Genomic DNA, 24,378 nt, shown 5'->3' with positions numbered 1-24,378 from the left:
CAGCATGTATTAGCTTTCATCTGAATGATAATGACCGACGGTTAGTATTAAATTGGGCGGTTCTTACAGAGATCGCCACCGTGTGCAGGGAAAGAAAGCGACGTCCTCTGCAGACGCAGTTCGATCCTATTCCTATCCACGCCGCCACCCCCACCATGTCTTTCCTCCACGTATCCGATCGATCTCTGCCTGCCTGCGTCCCTTCCATGCGTTCTACTGCAGCAGCGCGAGCAAATCCTTTTCTTATGGACGCGCTAATCAATAAATCAAAGAGTTTTGGAAGCCACGTTCCCGTACTTCAACAAAAGAAAAAAAAAAGGGATCGCGATGGCCGGCACGACCTGGCTTGCAGTCCTTGTCACCGTGCCCTTTCCACACAAGGGCTATGTTTAGTTTCAAAATTTCTCTTTCCAAACTTCACTATTCATCTATCACATCAAATCTCTTATTTCATGCATAGAGCATTAAATGTAGATAAATAAAAAAACTAATTGTATAGTTTTGATGTACACGACGAGATGAATCTTTTGAGCCAATTAAATCATGGTAGAACAACAATTAACATAAACAAACGAAAAATGCTATAGTGTACTACAGTGTTCAATATGACTCTTTTTATCACCGTTTTACAGATGTAAACACAGCCAAGACTGAAAACTCCCGGTTTGCGGTACAAGGAAAGGTCTTCCGTTCAGAACAATGCTCATGACAAACACAGGCCTGGAAAGTTGGAGTATTTCGTCAAAGATGCTATCACGCGCTGGTCCAAAACACATTTCAGAAAAAGATGTCGCCTCCGAATTCTCTATGCGGTAAGGAATGGAGATGTTCCTCTTGGCTTTCCCCCCTTGATACTGCGGTGCGTCTGCGTCCCCTCTCCATTTGGGTGGCACAGTGTGCACATCTAGGAGATCGACTTGGCGGTCGCCAAGATCTTCTCTCGGCGTGATTCCAGTTTCCAAGAGATCTGTTCTGCAGGAAACACGAAGGAAGGCTTTCGGCTTTCTGCTTGCGTACATCGCTGCTGAAGAAAGCGCATGCGCTAGTGCCAGCCCTGAGTGCAGAGCTGCTACTCCAAGTAAAATCGAGCATGCTCTGATGGCCATCGCACGTTACTCCGTCTTCAGGCAGAATACAGCCATGTATGAATGATCGTGTAAGACTTGTAAGTTGGTAACTTGCTAAGACAGCAAATGGCATGTTACAAATATCTGCAGAATACAAGGTCACGAGGCTACTTATGTAATATTCAAAATGCAAGAATTTTGTAAAAAAATATTCTTATAAGGCAGAAGAACTGAACAAATTTCTCAAGTCAGAAATGGGAACCTAGCCTTTCTCTTCATCTGGATTTTTTTAGGAAACTCCATTCATCCGTCGTTGACAACTCTGCCTGGGAACGACTCGTATACTACTCCAGTGTCCTCGAGCCCTCCTCAAAGTTCAACTCTGGTTTTTTTTTTTTGAGAAATAGTTCAACTCTGCCTGTGTGCTAAAAAAAAAAGTTCAACTCTGCCTGGATCGGACTCAGGGCCCATATGGCCCAAAACACTTCCGCGCCGCGCCTCCTCCGCCCGGCCCAGGCCCAAATCGGTCAAGAGACAGGACCAACACCCGGACGGGACAGCCGCCGCCACCGCGTTCTCACACGCCGTCGGCCATGTCGCAGCGGCCGGAGGCGGGTTCTACGGCGGAGGGAGACGAGGAGCAGCGGCTGCGCTCGGCGCTGCGTCACCTGCAGGCGGAGGCCGGGGTGCTCGAGCGCCTGGTGTACAAGCACCGGAACCAGCACCGCGGCGCCGCCTACTTCCAGTACCTCCTCAAGGTGCGCGCCGCATCTCCGCATCCTCCCGGATAACCCCCCCGTCTCGGCTGCCTAGTCGCTCGCGAATGCCACGAGTCCACGTGTGTCTGTGCGCGCAGGTGAGGAGGGACCTGAAGCTGCTGCTCGGCGCCGGCCTGGCGGAGGTCCTCAACGCCGTGTTCCCCGTCCTCGCATGCCGCAAGCCGGCCAACACGATCCTCGTCCCGACCAAGTCAGTCCGCTATTGCAGTTGCGCTGCTTACAAATTCCTCGGGTTGTTACTTAGCCTTTTTTCTGGATTCTGATGTAGGCAGACTAAGAAGAAACCTGGTGCAAACCACAGCCATCATGAGAGGCTTTTGGGTGTTGCCCGCTTGTTATCCCAGGTGTGTTTTGTGTTTGCTGAGCATTGATGCTCCTGTGATCTTGACTTATCCGTAGCCTGGAAGTGAGATTTCATACTCTGCCCGACCTCTTATCATATCAGATCTCAGTCAAAAATTTCTCTATCCTGTGCAGATGGCGGAACCTGTTATGAAGGCAGCAATGTATCCTTTGTCTTCTGTCCTCATGTCCCTTTTAGTTTCTTATGAACACTAATAGAAGTAGTTGTCCACCTGTACTAGGCTTACTGATAAATGAGTCATGCCTTTGCCATTGGCTTAGCCTTATAAAGGAAACAGATATAAATTCCTACCCTACCTCTATGTTTTAAAGATGTCCAGAATTCCTTGACCTACACTACAGCCAGATAACATTTTTACTTGCTAGATCATTCTTCATCGATCTTTCTACAGCAGTTCTTTCTTTGCTTGCACGAATAAGGGTCCTGATCCAACAGGTGAGGGTTACAATCTACAGGGATGACTAAGATTGTATCAAGAAAACACAGTAATAAATTTTATGTGTACACTGTCCTAATAAGTTAACAAATTCACCTTGGAATCGCATGCTGGCTGCCTGCCTGATATTGTTGTTCTTTCTCTTTTCCCTACAGAGTTTTTGCTGTAGACTCTGACCCCCTGGTACTTGTTTCACAGATGTTAGTCGATGTTGTGTCATTATTTAATAAGGTTACAGATCTTACTGATAGGAAGCAGGCTGTTAAGATAAGCATAGGTGGAGTGCAGGTGTGTTTGCTTCCACACTAGCAATGGTGTAATTTTGTAGATCATGGGGAAACTGTACTGTCTAAGACTGTGCTTTCACTTTTCACACAAACCGTTCTTTCTAGAAGATACAATGATTTCACTGAATAACTCTGCCTCATTTTGTTTCGATCATTCCCACAGGCTTTCAGAGAGTACTACCCCTCTATGAATGATGCCTGTGCAATTCTGGAGTGTGTATGGTTGAAAGATAAATTTGTTTTGCACGAAAAGATGAAAGAAAGCTGTCAAGAAACACAAGTTGAAGATAAGAGGTCCTGTGGCCCTGAATCTTCAATCCAGTATGAGACGCTTGCACTCGTTAGTGAAGGTTGAAATGCTTTATCTTCTATCCTTAATGATAAATACTCCTATATGAAGATGATGAACTTTTAGTTGCAAATTTCTGAATTAGTTGTGATTCTCGTGAATCCTGACATTGTTTGATGCTTGCTTGGTGGGCATCGAGTTTGAACGACAGCAAGCACCTTAGTAACATCATTACATTGTGAAGAGCGTAGCTTGAATCAAATGTAGAGAATTGAATTATTAAATGATAAAGTTATTGTTTATTTTGTTACCGTTCTAGTTACCAAAGCACTTGAGACTATGGCTTTTTGGGTTATCCATCAATCTTTGGAAGTATGTCACATTAGAACTTATTGTTGGTAAAAATTTACCATTGAACATCTTGGCATGATTTATGGTCATATGGCCAATAGCATGGCTGACATGTGTTACAATATTAACATCAGATATCCTAGCTGAATGATAGCTAACAAGGTGCTGGTTTTCAATAATCAGGTTTTGCATATTACAGCTATGGTGCAACGCTTGATTAGTCCTTCAGATAATTGTAAAACACCTTTGAGGTTACCACTAGTTTGAGAGTCAATTGTTAATTTGTTATTTAGGGAACCAAACAAAAGTACTTCCTCCGGTCATTTAAACATATTGTTTCACAGCTCAAAGTAAAAGTATCAAATTCTTTGTTATTGTACTCATTCGAACTGGGTCGGTTCTGTTTTTACCGTTTTATGGTGTTTAACTTCAAAAGCATTCTTGTGGACTCCATTACCCTATTTGTGACTTTTTTTTCAGATACACCAAGCCTTGAAGAAACAAACAGGCCAGCCAAAGAGACAGACGCTGCACTGGCTGAGCAACCAGATAAAATGAACCATTGCAGTGGTGCTGGAGGTTCAGAGAGTGGGAGGCAACTGGAAAATGAAAGTGGTGCTTGTTCAGTTCCTGACACCGTTACCACTCGTATGCATTCAGTTCCACACCTGAACCTCAAGCATGAGACTAGGAAGAGAGTAGCATTCGTTGCTGTTGGAAATCCAAAGGTTCCTAGTGCAGCCTCAGAAACAAAATCATCAGAAGTAAACAAGAAGCAAAGACTAGATGTGATTTCACACACCTCTGTAGAATCTGGACTCTACAGCAAATTACTGGATTCTGAGAATGGAGAAAAGTCCATACTTTAATATCTTTGGAAATTCCCTCTTCTTCGTCAGGGGGAGAGCAACAGCTAAGAAAGTGCCATTGCCGTTTCAAGATACAGCTTACAATTTTTCATTATTTCTTTGAGCTTCTGAAGCAGGCCCTTTCTATTGTTTCTTAACCAAATTTCATGGTGAGCAGCTGCAAGATTGTTTTTGTAGGGTTTGTGTGTATTAGGGAGATATCCATGTTTATGTCAATGTTCATTAGCACAGCTTCATATAATTGAAAGTTTTGTTCACACTACAGATTTCTTGCTTACATATTTATATTCATTATGTGATTTACTTGTGAAGTCTCAATTTGAAAACATTTCATGTCAATTTGGGGCTTCGGTTCTAAAGCACATGACCCGAGTTGTGCAAGTGCTACTCATTAATCACGTCAAAAGCAATCCTATTTGTGATGACCTGTGCAAGAAAATTCTGGTTTACATAGTCCATAAATATATAAATCACTGTCTCAACAAGACCCATTCAGCTCAATATGGAACATCTCATGTACTATAAGGCAGCCAGTAATCTAAGAAACAAAACTAGCCATTCTTCAAACAAGAATAATTGCTGAGGCAAAGATCTCATGGAATGAAGATCTCGCTATTTCTATGTATGTTACAAAGATCAGTGGCAACAGGAGTGCTAACAAAATGCCTGCTATGTGCTATCCATCAGGGCAAGCTTGGAAGTGCGACCTTGTCGAAGGAAAGAAAACTGACCCGCCCATTATCCACATGGCAATATTTCAGAGGAACAGTCCCAAAATTGTTTTCCACCATTTCCAATTCAACCCTTGAGGGGGGCTTATTCCTGCACCGAATTGAAAAACAATGTCAATGTCTTTCCTTTACGACTTTAGTCTGATACAAACATGGATCAACAGAGTACATGAGAGTATTATGTTATAAATTAAGTCATCTTGACCTCTCTTTTTTTCCCTTCACTTTCGTAACAGTGTATCAGCACTTAACAATTTTGCACACTCTTAGCCTACTGCATGCTCCGAATCAGCTATTTTCCTATCTATCTATAAGATAAAAGTTGGTGATTAAGTGAGAGTCCACTTAGGCATTACAAAATATTCAATCAGCTTTGAGACTGAGCTATTGATTCATTTGGTCCATGTGTAGCTAACAGATAGCAATTGGGATTAAATATACTAGAGCAATAAATCAATTAATGTCCATGCAAGACTCCCTTGGTCTCCATGAAACTTGGTCCATGTGTGCCAGGGGCACTCAAATGCATTTCAAACAAGAAGGTATTAGTAAAATCATATAGAAAGCGCCACAGGAAGAAGAAAAAAACTTTCACATTTACAGAAGAATGGTTCAGTAATTCAAGTACAGCCTAACAAAAATACTGGAAGACCATAAAAAATTCAGAAGACGAACTATTTGAAGATGAAACTGTAATTGACTGGGTAAAAGGAACATCACCTTGACAGATATAAGAGGAAGCTAGGGGCTCCTGGGGATGACTTTTTGAACTTGCTGTTAGGCAAATACACTTCAAAGGATGGAGATATCCCATCAATGTGCATTTCCTTCAGCAATTTGGTTATGTCACTGCAGGTGCCATCGATTCTATTGAAGCTCTGATCAGTGTGCACCACACTGGGAGGAACAGTAGTGTCACAAGTACCGCTATTCTTCATTGTCCAGGGGACACCGTGTCGTCCAACAATATAACCAAGCGATTTCAAGTGCTTATAAGCTTGGAAGGAATCCCAGGAACACCCATATTTTCCTCCAGCAATCTTTTCATAAATGGCTTCTATTCCTACCGTTTCATCCTTGTCATTGAGAAGAATCAAGGCACCCCTTTCAACCAAGAACCTGCATAGTTTCATCAGAAACTCAAATACTCGAAAAGGAAAAACAATGACATGGAAATGTATGCATAATCTATTAACAAATGGCTCAGACGTTCAAGCACCGAAGGATAAGCTTGGCGTGCTGGATGCAAAAACGCATCATGACTAAAGGGCCAGTACAATCAAATACCACGAGGAATCTGATTATGCTGCACAGCTACGGCATTTCATCGAACAGGTGGCGTACCCGATCTCCTCGACGTTGTAGCACAGCTTGCCACCCCGGGTGACGCCGGTGGTCAGCCACAGCTTGCCCTTGCTCTCCACCACCTCTGCAGCACCGACCTCTTCCACCCACCGCGCGCGTGAGGCCACGTTCCTGCGCCCGCCGCCGCAGAACACATTGAGCGGGCGGGTCACACTTGCAAGGAGCCAATACCAACTGCTCATGAGCAGCAACCGCAGCAAAGCACTCACCCACCTGAACTGGACCCTCGAGGAGGCGGATGGAGTTGCGTCCAGGAAGGGGTTGAGATGCTGCTCCTCGCCATCATCGTTTCCGGCCGCGGCGCCACCCGCTGGAGCGCGGCTCCTTCTGCGGCGGTCGCCAGCGGTTGCAGCCGCCGCCGCCATGATTACTTTTCACTTTACCCCCACTAAAATCTTTCGAAAAAAATTCCCACTTCGTTGAACTCAGAGTTAACTCTAACTGAACCCTAGGCCCCACATGGATAGCGAGGGACCCCACCTGTCAGGACCCAATGGCATGAAACGCCGACGAGAGGGCCCCAGAAGAAGAAAGCCGCGCCCCCTTTTGTTCCTCCCCAGTTTGGGCGCGCCGTTGCGGTTTCCCCATCCGCTCCTAACTCCTCCGTTCGATCGAAGCCGCAGAGCTGGGTTCGATTCGTTTCGGCGACTAGGTGCGGATTTCTCGACCCTCCCGATGCGTACGATTCCGTATCGATTCGGGTCGTGTGGATCTGTATTGGCTATCGGTCTTGACTCGGGGAGGCAACCGCTGGGAGGGAGAGACTATTGATTCGATCGCAGCGCCGAGCGAGTACCCCACTCTAGATGGAATTTGCTCATTTCTAGCAAAGTTTCCCCACCGTTGAACTTGGTTGATTTGGTAGATCTTTGCTGGGAATCGTGATTTCGGGTTGTAGTCTTGTTCGTCTATTTTATTTCCCATCATCCCGCGTACAATTCTGCGGCTTTTACCGTCGTTAGTGCTTTATTCTTTGTTATTTGTTGAGGATTCGGTTGTTAGGTTTGGATGAGTGCCTAGGTTTGTGTCCCAGTCTAGTCTTGTCGTGAAGTTAAGAATTTTAGAGCACTGGGCTAGTCTTATTGTACTAAACCATATCCCCATGAATTTCAGGTTCGTTTTGGAGTTTAGGTGAGTATCTGCATCAAAGATAGCATGAGCGGTACAAGGCGTGCCCCGAGGAGACAGTCGCAAGATGGGACAGCTGGTAAAGTAGTGGTGAACTTGGAAGCAAGCTCCCCAGTGGTGGGTAGCCCTCATGGAGTACCAGCTACTGTTGCTGGCGCACAAAACTCACCTATTGATGTGGACGCAATTGAAGATGAAGTGCAGGCAATATCGCCCTCACGAGTGCCCCCTCCAGTATAATTCTCTCATCGTTATCTTTTGAATTGAAAGAAATACTACACTTTTTAATAAGGTCATCTGTACTGTTAATGTAGCAATGTTATGTCATGGCTCATTAGAGAGGTCTTTTAGGAGCATATAGCGCGCCTTTTACTAGGCCTTATTGAACTCTTTATTATTGTGGTTCTTTCTCATGCTTGTTTTTCCTGTTATAAATAATGAACCATTGGCTAGCACTTATATTGAACCATCTCGTATTCTGCAGAGGAGGAACAGGAGAATCAGGAGGCGACCAGTAACAGTGGTTGACTTGGAGGTGGAAGGTGTCCAGGAAGGTTAGTTTACTATTATTGTGCTTTTTAGAATTAATCCACCTATTAAATATTCAGAATTACAGGAGGAATTATATTTGTTCATCAGTCTAATACGGTAATACCAATTCTTCTGTTAGATTCTTCCATAAACAATATGAGGTTAATGACTACAATGTGCCACTAAGATGACTTTGTCTCTGATTAGACCACATTATGATTAATTAATTCAATAGTAGGACACATCAATAGGCTGTTCCGACTCATATTGACATACTTCTAACTTCTTAATCGAGTGACTTGCGTATTGCACATATTTGTGTGTTTATTCTGGAACATCTACTTGAAACATATTTGATTCCACAATACCCTCAGTGATTTAAGACTCTTATCTGTAATCATGTGATCATATTCAGTGAGGGGTGTTTCTTGATGACGATGTGCATGTGTCTTCTCCACAGGGAACAAACGCCAGAGGGTTGTACCTGTGCATTGCCTCTCTCAAAAAAAGGGTGAAGGGTCTAGCTTTCAGGTATTTAATTTTATCTGATGGGAGTAACATTTTCCAGCTCTAAAGTCAGCTAGATTTATAGTTGGGTACTTTTCAGCTAATTAAATGACTGCTGGTTTCTGGTTTATGTTCAATCCTAACTGACAGTTTCAGCAACCTTAAGAGTTGCGGATCCATGTATGTTGTCCTTTGATTGGACTAAGAGAGTCACAGTTACCTGTTTTAAATTCATATAACATTCTCCTTGCTAATCAAGTCTTAAACATAGTTACATATCTATTATGGCATGATATAGGTCTGTTCAGAACTTCAGGTTGTTCCTGACAGTTACCAGCATTTTAATATTCCTTGAAAATCAAACGTTTGTTATCATTGCTATATTTCTAGTGCCACATTATGTTCTGTAATGCAGTTGATGGTCAGCTAACTGGCTTGCTAATTACATATGCTACAGTATATTTCAAGAATTTCATTCTTGCGTACTATTTTTTTTTACAACAGTCTTCATACTAATTGTTTCTACATTGTGCTTTGCACTGAGCTCTGACTATGAATTTCTACCGACAGTCAAATAAGGAGGTTCCCAAGGAACCAATTTTTACCTGCCCAATATGTTGGAATAAGATGGAGGATCCCTCCACAACATCTTGTGGCCATATCTTCTGCAGCACATGCATCAAGCAAGCCATCAAGGTTCAGAAGAAATGTCCAACGTGCAGGAAGGGCCTGAGAGCAAATAGTATCCATCGGATTTACCTTCCAAGCACTGCTAGTTAAGGTGAAGTCTTTTAAACCTATCCGATGGCTCGTGCTCCTTCCGTTCCAAATTATAGATTGTTTTAATTTTTCTTATGCTTTGCAACTAGATATACACTATGTCTAAATACATATAGGAAATATTATGTACTCCCTCCTTCCAATTTTATAAGGCATAGTATCATATATTATATCACTTATGGTTATAAATTTATAATTATGATAAAGTATATTTAATTACAAATCCAATCATATAAAGTTTACATTATAAAAATAAAAAATTAATAGTCAAATTATTGGTCAAAGATTGCAAAGTTTGAGAGCCTACTTGGTTTCATACCAAAATGTTGTCATGCCAAAACATGGGCGCGCCAAAATGTGGGCATGCCAATTTTTTCTACCAAAATATTGGCAAGTTTTGAATAGCATTTAGTTAGGTGGGCTGGTTTTTTGGCTTTTAACCAAACTAGTGCCAAAACTTATGGGCTTGCCATTTTGGCATGCCAACGTTTTGGAAGCGAACCAATCAGGCCCTAGATCTTGATATGCGTGTGCGCCTTATAAAAGTAGGAGGGAGTATCTAGAAAAGCCTAAATGACCAATAATTTGGAATGTTGCGGGAGTAATTTTTGAGGAAATTGCTGAACTTCATCATCGCCCAATACAGGTCCATTGGCTGTGTCAAAGAAACTTCTGGTACTATAAGGCTGGGCAATATCAGAAGTTTTTTCCAGGGTGAACAGTTGATGGTTTTCACCCTAGCCTGTATCATGTAACTGCAGCGCCAGGAGCTCATCAGCTCATTGCGACCACTTCCTGACAAGGGAAGTGGATAGCTTCAGTTTTTACTCGAATTTTATTGCACCTTACAACTTGAGATGTTGTTGTGTTGTATGTATTAGGTTAATGGCTTAGTTGATCAGTGTAACTGGGATTTGCTTCAATCTTAAATGATAATAGTCAGTCGCAAGCTTTAGCATTTATGGATGTTTTTGCTTCTTGTTGTACTCTATTCATTCAAATTGCGTTTTATATCTGGATAATGTTTCTACTGAGCCAATCAATAGGGGTGTGCCGTTCCCGGTGTATGCTGCACGCGTTGCCCCCTGTGCTGGAGTGCTGGAGGTGTACAACTTAACCACCAAGCTACCGGATTATTCCTCTAGGGAAATGGCCTGTGCAAGCGAACACAGGGGGGGTTTTGAGCTGTAAAATGGTTAAAGATATGCAGATGTTACTGAGTTCGGTATGATACATCAAAAGTCACGATGTCAACAATTGATGAGTACAAGCACATACAGAGCATCTACTACCATGGGCCACCAAATTAGAGCTTTCGAACTTGACATTCCAGATATTTTGCCTTAAGTTGAATTTGTGAATCTACGAGGTAGTTCACCAATATGTGACAGACAAGACGTGCACTTGCACGCGCACTCCCGCCATGGAAGTGTGAGCTAACTAGTAGCTCATGCTTAGTTTGAAGTAGGTGGCAAATAGTGAAACTGGAGCTTAAGACTTTGCTGGTAACTTGTTCAGCACAGGGCTAATCTTATCGTCTGGCAGGCCTCTCTGAGGATCGATCTTGTAGGTATCATAAAAATCCAGAATTTCCATTGAGATATTCTTAACCTGAGTGTAACCAATAAAAAATTATAATGGGTGAAGTTAGTGAGATAGAAACAGAATCAATGGATGGGAAATGATCAATGCAAAAGCTTACAATGTTCATGTCGACTCGGAGTCCTTCAAACCATGAAGTTGTGTCCTTGTCTTTAAGGGCACTTGCGATGTATATGCAGGCAAGTGCAATCATATAGGGCGGGTATATGAGAATAAGATCCATCTTGTACGTATCATTCACGAGGCCCCTACATGTGATAATAGGTTTGGCTGAAGACTGAGCATACATACACAATATATACCCACAAGAAGATCATACTGAAAGTAGTGCTACCAATTCTAGATAAATCAATTTATTTCACTGTGTTGTGCCACACTAAAATTAAAAAGGAAAAGAAAGAAAAATCTGATGTGTAAACTTCATGGTAAAGTATAAATACTCAAACCAATATATGTGCCAAAAAATCCTGCAAGGAATTAGGGTAGTTCTCTTGGTCTTAGACCACTAATACTACCTCAAATCAACTTTATTTGACTTGACGACAATTTAGCTTGCATGTAGGTCTAGTGTTTGCTTGTATGAAAAGTCAACTACAACTGACCAGAGGGAGTATTACACATGAGATAAAATGATTTAACAAGGACCCAGCTTCCACCACAAAAACGTTGGTTGGTCAAGGACATCTTTGCCTCAGTGCTATATTTTGTTTCATAAATTATTTTGCTCTCGAAAGTCAAAACAAAATGGTTCTGGTCAAAGAGACGGAGTAGGGTAAAAGAAAGACATTGAGACCACTTTTTGGTGGTGAATTTGCAATATGACTTTTTATAATGATAGATTCAAGTTAGGAGGTTAGATTAGTGTCAAATATACAATTTGCCTCAACATTTATTCCTTAATTGCTGAACCTGAATCATGTCTTCCATAAAAGCAGTGCTTACCAGGCAAATTGCGTCAGATCTGTTATGCCAGCATCCTGCAATAACCTGCAGAAAAGGAAATCCATCAACATGAAACTCCACCAGAACAAAGAACTGAAAGCTAGGGACATATGGAGAAGGCATGTTGCACGAAAACACAAGCAATGACATTGGAAATGTGAGCTTACTGTAAGAGAGGACGGTATGGATGAAAAACAACCAAATAATAGTCAAGTGCTTCCAGGAGCTTCATTTCCATTTCAAGAATATCCTTAATTTCAAACCGATACTTATCATCGGAACCTGCACCTTAGAGAGAGAGAGAGAGAGAGAGAGAGAGAAACAGTTGTTTGGTGCAGTTTTTCCAACTAAATATGTTATGTCCACAGATACGGTAATAGGACATACCGCACATCTTTTTTATGTAAAAGACAAGAAGACGTGCTTGCACTGTGCTCTCCTCCACCTTTGACGCCAAATACAAACAGGTAGGTGCAACCAAACGAGGATCATACTCTGACATGCTCTTTCTGGTAACAGATTCCATGTTAGAACAAAATTCACACTACAAATACATACATCCACAAAACACAAGGTCCCAGTAGAAGAAAATATGGTTTCCATACTTTAAGTTCAGGAATTCAAGAGATGAGCACTAAATGTGAATCCTTGAGTCCAGCTATCTCCTACTACCTAAAAAGAACGAAGTTCTGTTTACCTCTCGGATGAATCCGCTCCTCTGTGAGTCTGCCCACGCTAAAAAAAAATCGCACCCCCATCTGTCGGTTCCTTCGCCACCTCTCCGCAGCCGAGCGCCCCTCCTCCGGCAGCTCCCCTCGGCGCGGACCGCTCCGCCGCCCCGCTCTCGCGCACCGGTGCGGCACGCTCGGCACCACCTCCTCCGCCCCGCCGACCCCAAATCCCGTTTCCCTCGCTCCCCATCGAGCGCAAACCGAAACGACTCGCCCTTACCTCTCTGTCCTACGCAGATCGCTGCCGCCTCCTCGCCCTCCTCCGCCCCCGATGGCAACCGCCGACCCGTGGCCACGCAGGGGTGCCGCGGCCCCCGCACCCGTGGTGCGGCAGAGCCCCAGCATCGAGCGCATCCCGTAGGACGCGCGCCGCATCCTACTCCGCCTGACCCGGCGGCGAGGGCGACCCGCGCAAGATGCTCTACCGCATCTATGGCCAGGGTGTCGACATCTTCTTCGACCGCGCCGACGAAGTCCGCACCTTCGAGTGCATGTCGCACCTGCCTCCTCGGCTGATTCGCCAACGGCTGCTTGGAGGAGTTCATCAACGCCAAGTGTAGGCGCGCGTCCCCATTGTTAATTTCAGAATTTGTGTTGGCATGGTGATATCTTATTCTCGTATTGCTTGCACCCAGATGCTATCTGCGGCCGATCTGCGCGACCCGGAGATATCAGAGCTGATAGCCAAGAAGCTGAGGGAGTTTCACGATCTCCACATGCCTGGACCCAAGGATGTCTCACTGTGGCAGAGGCTCAGGCATGCAATTTTTTTATGTCACCTTCTATTATCATTGCAAGAAATGTGAGTGATTGCTGATCAGAGGTTGATTTGCTTGGTGTTGTCTGAATCAGGAGGTGGCTTGAGCAGGCTCGTGTCAGGTGTTCCGAGGAAGAGTCCAAACAATTTCAGCTGAATAAGCTTGGCGATGAGATTGCATTGCTGGAGAAGGCGCTGTCGGGGGTCAATCAGACAGTAGGATTTTAACATAATGATCTGCAGTACGGGAATATTATGATATATGAAGAGACCAGACAAGTCACCTTGATTGTAAGTTACGATTAAATGGATCCACAAGGTGTTTTGATTCTTGATTTAAACATGGTGTGGTACCTGCTTGCATAATTATATGGTAAAAAGATGCAGAACTATTAATTTCCAGCAAGTCAGTTACTCTAGGAATGGGGGGCAGATTGGTAGAAAAAAAAAAGATCCTAAAAATGAACAATTTGGTATGCTAAGTAATGCTAGATTGCCAGGGGCGGGGGCAACTTGGTTGGTAGCCATGTCTTCCTGAACCTGACTGCTATTTTGTTGATCAAATCCTGCAGAACTATGAATATGCCAGTTTTAACCCTGTTGCATTTTACATTGCTAATCACTTTTGTGAGATGGCTGCTGATTACCATACATCAACACCTCATGTCCTGGACTTTGCAAAATATCCTGGTTAGTTTTACTCATAACCATGTGTATTTCTAAATTGTATCTTGCTCTTTTACTTATGCTTACTGTATCATTTACTTTCTCTATACTCTCCGACATTGAGGAGCAGCGAAGATTTGTTTGGACATACCTTAGCTCTTCAGGTAATTGCAAAGCAATTTGAGAACAGAAGCCAGATGCATATGCCAAGGTTTGCTCAGTGATTGGCCCCTCAATTTATGGTCATTCTGATGTCAAGGAAGCTATTACATGCTTGTTATTTGGGGGATCTAAGAAGGTATAGGTTCTTATCAAGTGACTGATATATGTTCAGAGAAGCAATCCTAATTCCATTTACCAATCGATAGTGTTCTCATGCTATACTTTAAATCTCTTTCTACAGAGGCTACTAGATGGTGTACATTTGAGGGGACATTCTTGTCTTGCTTCTGGGTGATCCATTCACAGCAAAATCACAGGCAAGTTTTGTTTGATATTGTCATAGAGTTTACTTTGATGGTGAAAATAAAGTGACAATAAAACTCACATCTGTGTTACACCTGTGGTTTGGCATCATATGAATTGGTATTATGATTCAGTTTAGTAATTTGACACTGATGCCTGTGATTCTTTTGATGTTATTTTAAACCAAATGTCCGTATGTAGTTCAGTGATATTGAATGTCTATTTTTCGACAGTTCCTCAAATTTGTAGAGAAGACAGCTCCTATTGCAGTCTATACATCTGGAAAAGGTTCCTCTGCTGGTGGTCTCATGGCATCTCTGTACCGTGGGATAGTAGCTCGGCAGGTTTCAGTGTCCCACACCAAGATCTGGTCTGTTTCTCTATATATAATTTATGCTGCAAATACAAAGTACTACTACTGCTCAGGAACAATTACAGATATATATAGTGGTTCTTTCATGTTGCAGTGATCAAGGCATGCTTAATTCTTGAAACTGGATAGCTGCATGTATTAACCAGCTAATCTTTGCTTTTTTAGATCCCAATTGTACTTGATTTATATGGTCCGTTGTGGAGGGATCTTGTTTTGCAGTAAGATAAACTTCAATATTGTGTTATTTTTCTAATGCTCTTTGAACAGAGGTAAGCTCGATGATTGGATAAGCTTAGTGATGGACTGATGATGGATGCTTGATTCAGATCTCTGCTTGTGTTAGTTTCTTCACCTAGCTGTTTGCCTGTTCCAGTTGAGAGTTATGTTGAGTGTCATTCTTGGTTTTTGGTGGACATAATGTAGGAAAGTAGGATTGGTGTATAATGTGGTCGATTGTATTGCAATGAGCCCCTTGGGCGGTATATATAGGAGTACAAGGCTTGGAGGGCAAGACACCTCACCTAGAGATAAGGAAGGCTATCACGGGATTACATAAATCCTAAACTATCATATCTGGAGTTGCCTAATATACTCTAACATCCCCCCGCAGTCATAGCGGTAGCAACACGAACGGTCAGACTGGAGAACAATGGAGACGTATCCCCCCTGCAGTCGGAACGCCGGTGCGAAAGCTTTGATTGGAGACTCATGCAGATGATAGCCCTTTAGTGCCGTAGTAGCCGAAGTCGAGGTGGACGTGGTCGAAGCCGTGGAGGGGGCGCGGGTCGAAGCGTCGTCGAGGTGCTCGAGTACACAAACTCAGCAGCTTCTTGCCGAAGATAGCAGCAGGACGGTGCAACGGATGACGATGGTAGACGGCGCGGTTTGCGACTTAGGTCACGCTCAGGACAGGGGTGGCGACGGCGCAGGTTGCAGCAAGTGTCGCGCTCAGATCAGGGGTGGCGACGACGTCTTCCGTCAGGAACATCGGCGGCGATGTCCGCGCGAGAAAGGCTGGAGGCGCGGAGGCGGATCGAGCGCCTGCTTGACGAAGACCGGCGGCGAGTGGCGCCACCGCCTGAAAAGGCGGCGACACCGGTAGGTTGGCATGATCACGAACGTCGTCGCTGCAGCCTAGAGGGCGCAACAACAACCTCGTCCTTCGGGAGGGTCGACGATGGATCGAAGACGAACGGCAGGGCGACGCAAACCGATCTTAAATCGGAAAAAGGGAAAATCAGCAGCCTCTGTTACGCGGATACTCCTAGGAGGTGGCGTATCCGTATCCGATACGTATCGGATACGGATACGCCCCGGATACGCCTCGGATACGTTTCTAGCCGTATCCTGAAAAAACGGATACGTATTTGCTTGGATACGCATATCCGATACTTTTGGGCTAGATGGGATACAGCCCAAAGCAGTAATCAGCCCACCCAAATGTTGTTTTGGTAGTAAGAGATGATACAAAATGATGAACTTGCTGCAATAGAACTGTAGAACTAGATGAGCAGCAACTGAAGAACCCCTTGTAGAATCAATTGTGCTTTTAAAGAATACTAATTATAGAGGTAATGTTATATGGACATACAAGTATTGCACATCTGAGTATAGGGGAAGTTACTCAAGAGTAAAATCTCACTTGCTGAATAGCTATGTGATATTTATATAATTATATATAATTATTAATTATTCTAGCCGTATCCCCGTATCAGTGTTTTTTGGGAAAGTGCGTATCCACGTATCCGATACGTATCGTATCCGATACGTATCGTATCCGATACGTATCGTATCCGATACTCGTACCAGTATCCGTGTAACACTGTCAGCAGCAGCATCAAGACGAACCTGCGGGTACAATCTCGGGTGCACCAAGTAATGCCCCCCCAAACCTTATCCTCATCCGCCTGTTGGCCAGAGGACAAAGGAAGGGGCAAAAACAGAGGGGGCGAGACCCGAGCGGCCTCTGCTCCAGCTGCGGGGTGGACCGGCGGCCCCCGGGCCGCCCTCGCAGCCGCATCCTCGCGCACAAGGCGGCGGCAGAAGCGACGCTGAGGACAAAGGGGACGCCGTCTTGACTGTGCGGAGGAGAGAGCCGGCGATGGAAGGCGGGAGGGGCGAAGCCCCTGGGCGCTGCGGCCCGGCGGCGACGTCGATCGGCGGTGCGGTGGCCCGCCGGCCCCAATGGCGCAGTGGCCTGGCGTCCCCGCGGTGGTCCTCCGCAGCCACGCACTCGCGCTCATGGCAGCGGTGCGGCGGCGCTGGTAGGAGTCGGGGCGCCTGGCCTGATGCGCGGGAGGGGCGGGCGGATCCGGATGCGGAGCCGAGAGGGAGGACGACGCGGAGGCATGCAGGCCCAGTGCCTAGGAGGGCGCTGCCCCCAGCGGAGATCAGTCTCGATCTCCCCAGGGGCGCGCGGGTGCAGCGGAAGCGGCGGCGCGGCTAGGGTTAGGATCTCGTAACCTAGGCGTCTGATGCCATGTAGGAAAGGTAAGATGCGTATAATGTGGTCGATTGTATTGCAATGAGCCCCTTGGGCGGTATATATAGGAGTACAAAGCTTGGAGGGCAAGACACCTCACCTAGAGATAAGGAAGGCTATCACGGGATTACATAAATCCTAAACTATCATATCTGGAGTTGCCTAATATACTCTAACACATAAGTCATGGTAGTTATAAATATGTAATGAAGATTATTGACACTCATAGATAGAATTTGTTTCACCCGTAGCAACGCACGGGCATTCAACTAGTTGATTGCAGAAGGTTAGTTTCAAAACATGTTTTTTCTCGTACTTCTAAGTATAGAATTGTAAGAGGTGAGCAGTACAAAACTAGATGATTCTCAAAATCTTGCAATCACAAGATTCCACTGTATTTCCTAATTCCCAATAGGAATTTGTATCTTGTTTCCTGACCTTAAATTCTAGAGAATAATACTGTGTTTCCTTCCTCTAAGTAGATAATTCAGCAGTCATTCAAAAATGCTACCTATGGAATGCATGGAAACAGAAATGCATGTGGATTATCCTTATTAAATAAAGATGCATACCTTGTATACACACGCCTGAAGTAAGTGACTGCTGTAGCTATAACTCTGAAATAATAACAAGTAACAACTTAGGATCATAAGAACCAAGTGTTATCTAAAAAATCTAGAGGCAGAATATCATAAGCCATGTTATAAACTCCTTTGACTGAATGACACTTTTACAGTCCAATGTAAATTACCAATAAACATTAATGGGGCAAATTATTATATTGACAGGTTTCATTTTTCTCTTAAGATGTTATTCCCTCGGTTTTGTTAGTTTGTCCATAGCCTCAAGGGAATATGTTGCACAATGTCTGTCCATTGAGGATATCAAGAGTCTACTTATCGCAATGGTTCCACACTCTAGCCCTAATTAAATGCTTTGAAAGAAGACAAGTGGTTGTGTTGTGTTATTTAACACAACAAAAATTTATATGATTTGTTTTTTAGCATCTAAAGTACAGAATAATACCTGATATGTAAGAAATCAATGCATACAGGTACATTTCCCAGTAAAGATAAAATCTATAGCTACAAAACAAGTGAACAGCATGGGTTATGCAAATAATGGCTAACCTTTGCCTAACTTTCACCTGCTGTGCCAGCCGCCAGATATCTGAATTATCAAATGCTTTACTTTGTAAGACACACAAGTGAGTAAGTGACCTTAACAGAAAAAGTAAATTAATCAACCTGTGGTGAAACTGTGAGATACTTCATAATTGAGTCTATGACTGCTGCAGATGGCAAGAACTAAATTGAGCACTTGATTTCTGATTTCTCTAATAGAATAGAGTTCAATTTACACCTATGCCAATAATATGAACTATGATTGTGCCAATTTCGCAGCTACACTAACAAAACGAACTGCAATTGTGAAAATTCTGCAAATTTAGCACCTATACAAATAATGTGATTGCAAAACTAATCATCACCAAAAACTGATACATCATTAAAAAAAGGACATGAAGTTGTATTCTCGGAAATAACCAAAGTGAAACAAAGAGCAAAACATCACTCTTGTCTCCTTGAGTAGGCAAACAGTCAACCATCGCGTTGCAGAAAATTGTATGATACAACACGCATCACGGTTACAACTGCGTATACACCAAAATCAATTTGTAACTGTTGCAGAAAAAGAGCTGAGCGTTTGATTATCGAATTGGGCTATACACTCAGTACGACTATGTTCATAAAACCATCTCAATTGGTAACATTTAACAGAGCACGCTAAGCTCGGCGCAGCTTTTGCAGTTCTTAAAGGACACCTGATCGTTTACGCTAACCACAGCAAATTCCCCAATCGCAACAAATTGTCCCAGAGGCAGTCGAGTCAGGGCGCGTCGCACTAAGCAGCCAGAACCTAACCCACACCAGGAAAACGCTACGGCCTGTTACTAGGGCTGGATAACGAGCCAGCTCGGCTCGTTATAGCTCGACTCGTTAGCACACTGGCTCGGCTCGGCTCGCTAAAAAGCTCGAGCCAGCTCGTTTGGCTCGCGAGTCAAATCATAAAAACACATATAGAGAGATTATAAAAACAAGTGAGCAACAAAAACAAAGTACTTATAATTTTAACACTATAGAACATAAATTCGTCCATCAATTGATCTACAATTCCACAGTTTACACATGATGATAAGTCTACAATTTTAGAATTGGACTGGGATGAGCTATCGAGGGATGTTAACTTGACTTGTTATGGCTCGCGAGAGCTGGCTTGTTATAAAACGAGCTGGCTCATTATAAAACGAGTCGAGCTCGAGCCGAGCTATTAACGAGCGAGTCGAGTGAGCTAGCGAGTTACGAGTTTTTCGTCCAGCCCTAGCCTGTACAGCAAGGGGGTAAGGAAAAGCGCGGGAGGGGGGGCAGGAGCTCACGGAAGGACATGTGGATCTTGACGAGGCGGAACTCCTCCGGCGTGATGCCCCGCTCCCGGTCCGCCGCCGGCACCTGCTCCACATCCTCCGGGTCCAGCAGCTGCTTGCTGCACGTCACGGCAGACAACAATCAATCAGCCGCCCGGCTCGCCGCGCGCGGGGCCGAATCGGGAGGCGCGAACGGGGAGGGGCCGGGGCCGGGAGGCTTACCAGTGCGACGACGTCCAGAAGTTGGCGGCCATCCTGCTTGGGACCGCGACCCCGGCGAGCCTACGGGACTCTCTCGGCGGCCGAATCGGTGTGTGTGTGTGTGGGGGGGGGGGGGGGGGGATGCGGAGAGGGGCCGCCGGTGAGTGACACGGCTCTCTCTCAGCCAGATTGCGAGTTGGCGACTGGGTGGTTGCGGAAGCAAAAATCGGGAATTTTTTTATTTTTTATTTTTTTTCGATTTATCAAATATATATGCCGATTTTTTTTTACAAAAATATCGCCCAGCCGCCGGTTCATCCGGCGGGAGGTACCTCCCGCCGAATGAACTGGCGGTAGGTGCTACCGCCGCGCTACAGTCGGCTATAGTCGCGCTGTAGCCGGACTGTAGACCGATACTGCCTATCGCCGTTTCAAACGGCGGTAAGTCCTCCCATATTTTTTTAATTATTTTGTATGTTTTTTGGACTGTAATTATTTGTTTAATTATTTTATAGGCTCTCTGAACTGTAATTATTTTCTTTACGCTTGGAGATATTTAAAAAAACAATAGACATAGCAGAGGTTATGGAAATACTTTTTTAAAATCTAATACAAATTAGATTTAACTCTAGGAGAATGTGAAAATATATTTTCATAACATATTATCATGAGCTCCAATTATAATTTCGATGTCCTGTCACCTTGCATCGGATTCTTCTGCACCCCCACTCGTTCACTGTGTGTGAATGTGATGGTACGTCAATTGACAGATGGGCGCTTTTCAGGTTGCGTGAACCATGCCTATAGACCAAATACCTCCATCTATAAATAGGGATATCACCCCATCTCATACGAAATCACTAGACATCCCCGCACTACCATCATGTCTTGCTCTGGTTCTACCTACATTCCGTGGAATAAGATTAGAGAACTTGTACCTCAAGGAGTGCAGGTTCTAATGTGCTTCTGCGGTTCGTTGTGCAAGCTGATGGAGTCCAAAGTTTTGGGCGATGACTTCGGCAGGAGGTTCTTCATGTGTGACAACTACGAGTACGATCCGCCAAAGCGCTACGGCAAGGACAAACCGAAGGTATCACCTCGCACTATCTAGTTTGCGCCTTCGGAGTACAGTAAGTTAAATCTAACCCGACTTGGCAATAGAGTCCACCACCTCTTTCTGATTTCATACAGTGGCTGGACACGGAGCAATCGACCGAAGCTAAGGAATACGTTGAACGCGAAGCAAGGTGGGCTGCGGAAAGGTGGCAGCGAATGCTGCAAGAGGAAAAAATGGAGGAGAAGCGCAAGAAAGATAAAGAAGAGATCCAGAAGAGGTTCGCAGATGTGGAACGTCGGCAGGCGGAGGAGCGTGAAACTGATAGGGAGAGGAAGCGAGAGAGGGCCCGCCGTGCGAAGGAGGCGGGGCCCGAGGCTATTAGGAAGGGGAAGTATCCTCAGTGCACTCAGTAGATCACTATCATTTAATGTCCGAATTTCATATTCCATAAGGCATGTTAGGTCTTGATAGAACACGACGTTAGCGTGTTCCATGTACATGCCAGTGCAATTATTTATGTAATTTTAATGTTTAATTAATCTGCATTATGTACTTTCTACTACAAGTACCCGTTTCATAAAATATGAGCTACAACTAGACTTTTCAGAAGTATTGGTGTACAAGTAAACTTTTCATACCGACGTGATGACAACTCCATGACGTTATGTCGGCCACTACACATAATAAAAACAAACAAAACAATCACCCTGCATACATTAAACACAAATAAAGTAGTGGTCCACACAATTGAACGCACACAACACATGACATGGCATGTCAGGACCTGTTGCAAGCTACGGTAACGAGGTCCAAACATAAACCTAACATGCCTTAGGTAATTCCAACAAACAACATTACATAGACAGGCGGAAGAGGCTGCCGAAAATAAACACGCAACATATTGGCCGGGCAGCTACATTATTTATTCAGACGGAGCAGTACAACATCAATCATTCACGGGCAGTACCCTTATCACGTCCCGCCCTGTCTGCTTTCGCACGCTCACATTTGCGTACATCTTCATCCACCTTCTTCAACCACTCTATGTATTGCTGATCACGACGAGTGATCCACGTGTCAATCCACTCATGGAAATGACACCAATGAGTATGCGTGTCATCACCAGCGTACTGTCGCAAAAAAGAAACGATTCTAAATTATAAAAAATAACAAAATATATTTACAAATTAATCTATACATGTGATGTTGCACCTCTTTTTTGGAATTCCTCGATATTCTTGCAACACCAATACCTCTGGCCAAAAGTCTCGTAATCACGAGATATGTTCGGAACACAACGCATCTGGCAATAGCAATCGGGTGGTTCTACACCTTTAGGCCATACCTTGCAATCTGTAATACATCTATTGGGATCGTTAGGAGAGGGTCCTAAATTAGCCTCCATTTCCCGACAGAAAGCTGCCCGGGAGAATGAGGAGCTCATAGCTGTTTGTTTCGACTAACTAAAGATATATGGAACCTGAATTGCAAGTCTGTACTCTCGGCAACCACATGGTCGCCTTTTATACACGCAAGGCTGCCTGCATCGTCCAAGCACTTTAAACACAGATACGACCTCTCACTGATCCTGACTTCTGCTCTCGCACGCTCTACACCGCTCACTCCTCCCACTTTAAACAACGACATGACGTCTCACTGGTCATGACTTCCGCACTTGCACGGTCCACAGCGCTCACTTATACCACTTTAAACACCGACACGACCTCTCACTGCTATACGCCGGGACAGTAAAAGTTGTGTCCGTTCACTGCGGCACAGTACTGCACTCGCACGCCAGGACAGGCAAAGCAATCAATGAGCGTCCTTTGAACGTGACCTTATGTCACTTCACTTCATAGTCGAATCCAATGCACGAATAAATGAGGCCGACGCAACTGTGCAGCGGAAAATGACAACTGTATGCATCCCATGTCGGCCACAACGTTCAACACATTCATATTCGAATCCAATGCACGGCACCAGCCTAATCGTTATAATGTCACTGCACAGACACATCCCATCGCCCATCATAGTCTACACAGGCCTACGTAACATAGTCTGACGGAACAAAGTAATTAACAAGCTACAACCTGTACACTAAATGCGTCCGCGCTTGCCCCCTCTCCTCCTGCCATGTCGCTGTGCAGCCTGGGCCACCCTAGTGTGGTGCTGCGAGTACGTCAGTGGCTCCGGCGGGATGGTCTCGCAAGTGGACCGACGACCCTGCTCAGGAACAGGCGTCTGCTCCACCTGCGTGTAGTCCTGGGTCGCGGATGGGGCGCCCCCAGCTGTGAAGTGCCGACGACCTCCTGCGTCGGTGCAGTACAGAAGAACGTGTTCACCCACTCCATCTGCGCGAGGTCGTTCACGTCCTGAATCTTCTCATCGTCGTCTGTCCCTCCCACCTGCCGGTACTCTGATTCACAAACCTCCATCTATTAATGTTCAATTAAGTATGTACTTGTTATTGCAAATTAACAACTCGTTTTAGACGTACCTAAATCGTGTATTGGACGACGAAGGGAGGACGATCCTGCGCCGTACGGATCTATCGGCGGAAACGACGACGAGCCGGGCACTACACGAATAAGAAGTACAAGTTGATGAATAAAGTTTTACATAATGCGGTATTGTAAGTGACACGAGGATAGAGTATGATTTACCTGCCGAGTACAAATGTGCCGGCCGCGGCACGTACGTGGGCCGAGCTACAGAAGCCGAAGGTGTCGCCATCGTGACGGGTGGCGATGGTGGTGGACCTGACTGTGCCGTGGGTGTAGACCGTCGTGACGACGGACCGGCCCCAGGCACCGGCCCACAACTGCGAGGTGGGAGCAAGGTGTCGTCCTCACGACAAATCACGGCTCGCCGAAACTGCTTGCACAAGTCGACGATCTTCTGCAGCGTGCTCTGGTGCTGCGCGGGCATCATGTCATGGTACTGGCCCATGCTCGACGAAGCCTCGGACTCAATCGCTCGTATGACATCGTACTGAACCGAGAAAGTTGTAACATCATATGCAATCAGTTTTGTAGAATGTAAAATCAATCAGAGAAACATACCGCTATGACGAAATTCTGGTCTCGAACTACGGGGTACGTCTCGGACACCCTTGCGGCCTCGATCCGAGCATCTGGTGGAACGTGCACAACATGTGTGCGCGTCCTCGGCAGGTACCACCGTAGGTAGTCCGCGA

The 24,378-nt window shown here is 44.8% G+C and overlaps 4 protein-coding genes and 1 pseudogene across 9 annotated transcripts; 3 read left to right on the top strand and 2 right to left on the bottom strand.

The window, feature by feature from the left end:
• The first annotated feature begins 1,625 nt into the window (after positions 1-1,625).
• LOC120695780 lies at positions 1,626-4,733 on the top strand. Of its 2 annotated transcripts, XM_039979007.1 has the most exons (8): positions 1,626-1,825; positions 1,924-2,036; positions 2,115-2,190; positions 2,324-2,352; positions 2,552-2,645; positions 2,845-2,934; positions 3,097-3,283; positions 4,054-4,733. In XM_039979007.1, exons 1-8 carry the CDS (start codon positions 1,661-1,663, stop codon positions 4,440-4,442), a joined length of 1,143 nt encoding a protein of 380 aa, XP_039834941.1. In that variant the 5' UTR covers positions 1,626-1,660; the 3' UTR covers positions 4,443-4,733. The 2 variants fall into 2 exon arrangements, with proteins under 2 accessions (XP_039834941.1, XP_039834942.1); XM_039979008.1 differs by lacking the exon at positions 2,845-2,934 and having other exon boundaries at positions 1,645-1,825; positions 4,054-4,706.
• Positions 4,734-4,871: 138 nt separating this feature from the next.
• On the bottom strand, positions 4,872-7,018 carry LOC120695781. 3 transcript variants are annotated; one of them, XM_039979010.1, is made up of 4 exons: positions 6,752-7,018; positions 6,518-6,649; positions 5,894-6,292; positions 4,872-5,264 (listed from the first exon to the last, which is right to left on the bottom strand). In XM_039979010.1, exons 1-4 carry the CDS (start codon positions 6,901-6,903, stop codon positions 5,126-5,128), a joined length of 822 nt encoding a protein of 273 aa, XP_039834944.1. In that variant the 5' UTR covers positions 6,904-7,018; the 3' UTR covers positions 4,872-5,125. The 3 variants fall into 3 exon arrangements, with proteins under 3 accessions (XP_039834944.1, XP_039834945.1, XP_039834943.1); XM_039979011.1 differs by having other exon boundaries at positions 6,748-6,957; XM_039979009.1 differs by having other exon boundaries at positions 6,518-7,018.
• Positions 7,019-7,047: 29 nt separating this feature from the next.
• Positions 7,048-10,446, top strand: LOC120695783 (E3 ubiquitin-protein ligase RNF4-like). 2 transcript variants are annotated; one of them, XM_039979016.1, is made up of 6 exons: positions 7,048-7,190; positions 7,652-7,870; positions 8,151-8,220; positions 8,658-8,728; positions 9,275-9,485; positions 10,131-10,446. In XM_039979016.1, the coding sequence occupies exons 2-5, from the start codon at positions 7,694-7,696 to the stop codon at positions 9,482-9,484; spliced, it is 528 nt and encodes a 175-aa protein (XP_039834950.1). In that variant the 5' UTR covers positions 7,048-7,190; positions 7,652-7,693; the 3' UTR covers position 9,485; positions 10,131-10,446. The 2 variants fall into 2 exon arrangements, with proteins under 2 accessions (XP_039834950.1, XP_039834948.1); XM_039979014.1 differs by having other exon boundaries at positions 7,051-7,190; positions 7,652-7,900.
• A 224-nt stretch (positions 10,447-10,670) lies between these two features.
• On the bottom strand, positions 10,671-20,290 carry LOC120695782 (cyclin-C1-1-like). 2 transcript variants are annotated; one of them, XM_039979012.1, is made up of 9 exons: positions 20,147-20,290; positions 19,937-20,043; positions 18,633-18,672; positions 18,075-18,119; positions 12,416-12,537; positions 12,196-12,316; positions 12,029-12,073; positions 11,187-11,334; positions 10,671-11,095 (listed from the first exon to the last, which is right to left on the bottom strand). In XM_039979012.1, exons 1-9 carry the CDS (start codon positions 20,176-20,178, stop codon positions 10,976-10,978), a joined length of 780 nt encoding a protein of 259 aa, XP_039834946.1. In that variant the 5' UTR covers positions 20,179-20,290; the 3' UTR covers positions 10,671-10,975. The 2 variants fall into 2 exon arrangements, with proteins under 2 accessions (XP_039834946.1, XP_039834947.1); XM_039979013.1 differs by having other exon boundaries at positions 12,196-12,310; positions 20,147-20,234.
• On the top strand, positions 12,857-15,273 carry LOC120695784 (annotated as a pseudogene).
• Positions 20,291-24,378: the final 4,088 nt, after the last annotated feature.

Source organism: Panicum virgatum, chromosome 2K (genome assembly GCF_016808335.1).
Source record: "Panicum virgatum strain AP13 chromosome 2K, P.virgatum_v5, whole genome shotgun sequence".
Classification (NCBI taxonomy): domain Eukaryota; kingdom Viridiplantae; phylum Streptophyta; class Magnoliopsida; order Poales; family Poaceae; genus Panicum; species Panicum virgatum.
This window is presented reverse-complemented; position numbering and strand designations above follow the sequence as displayed.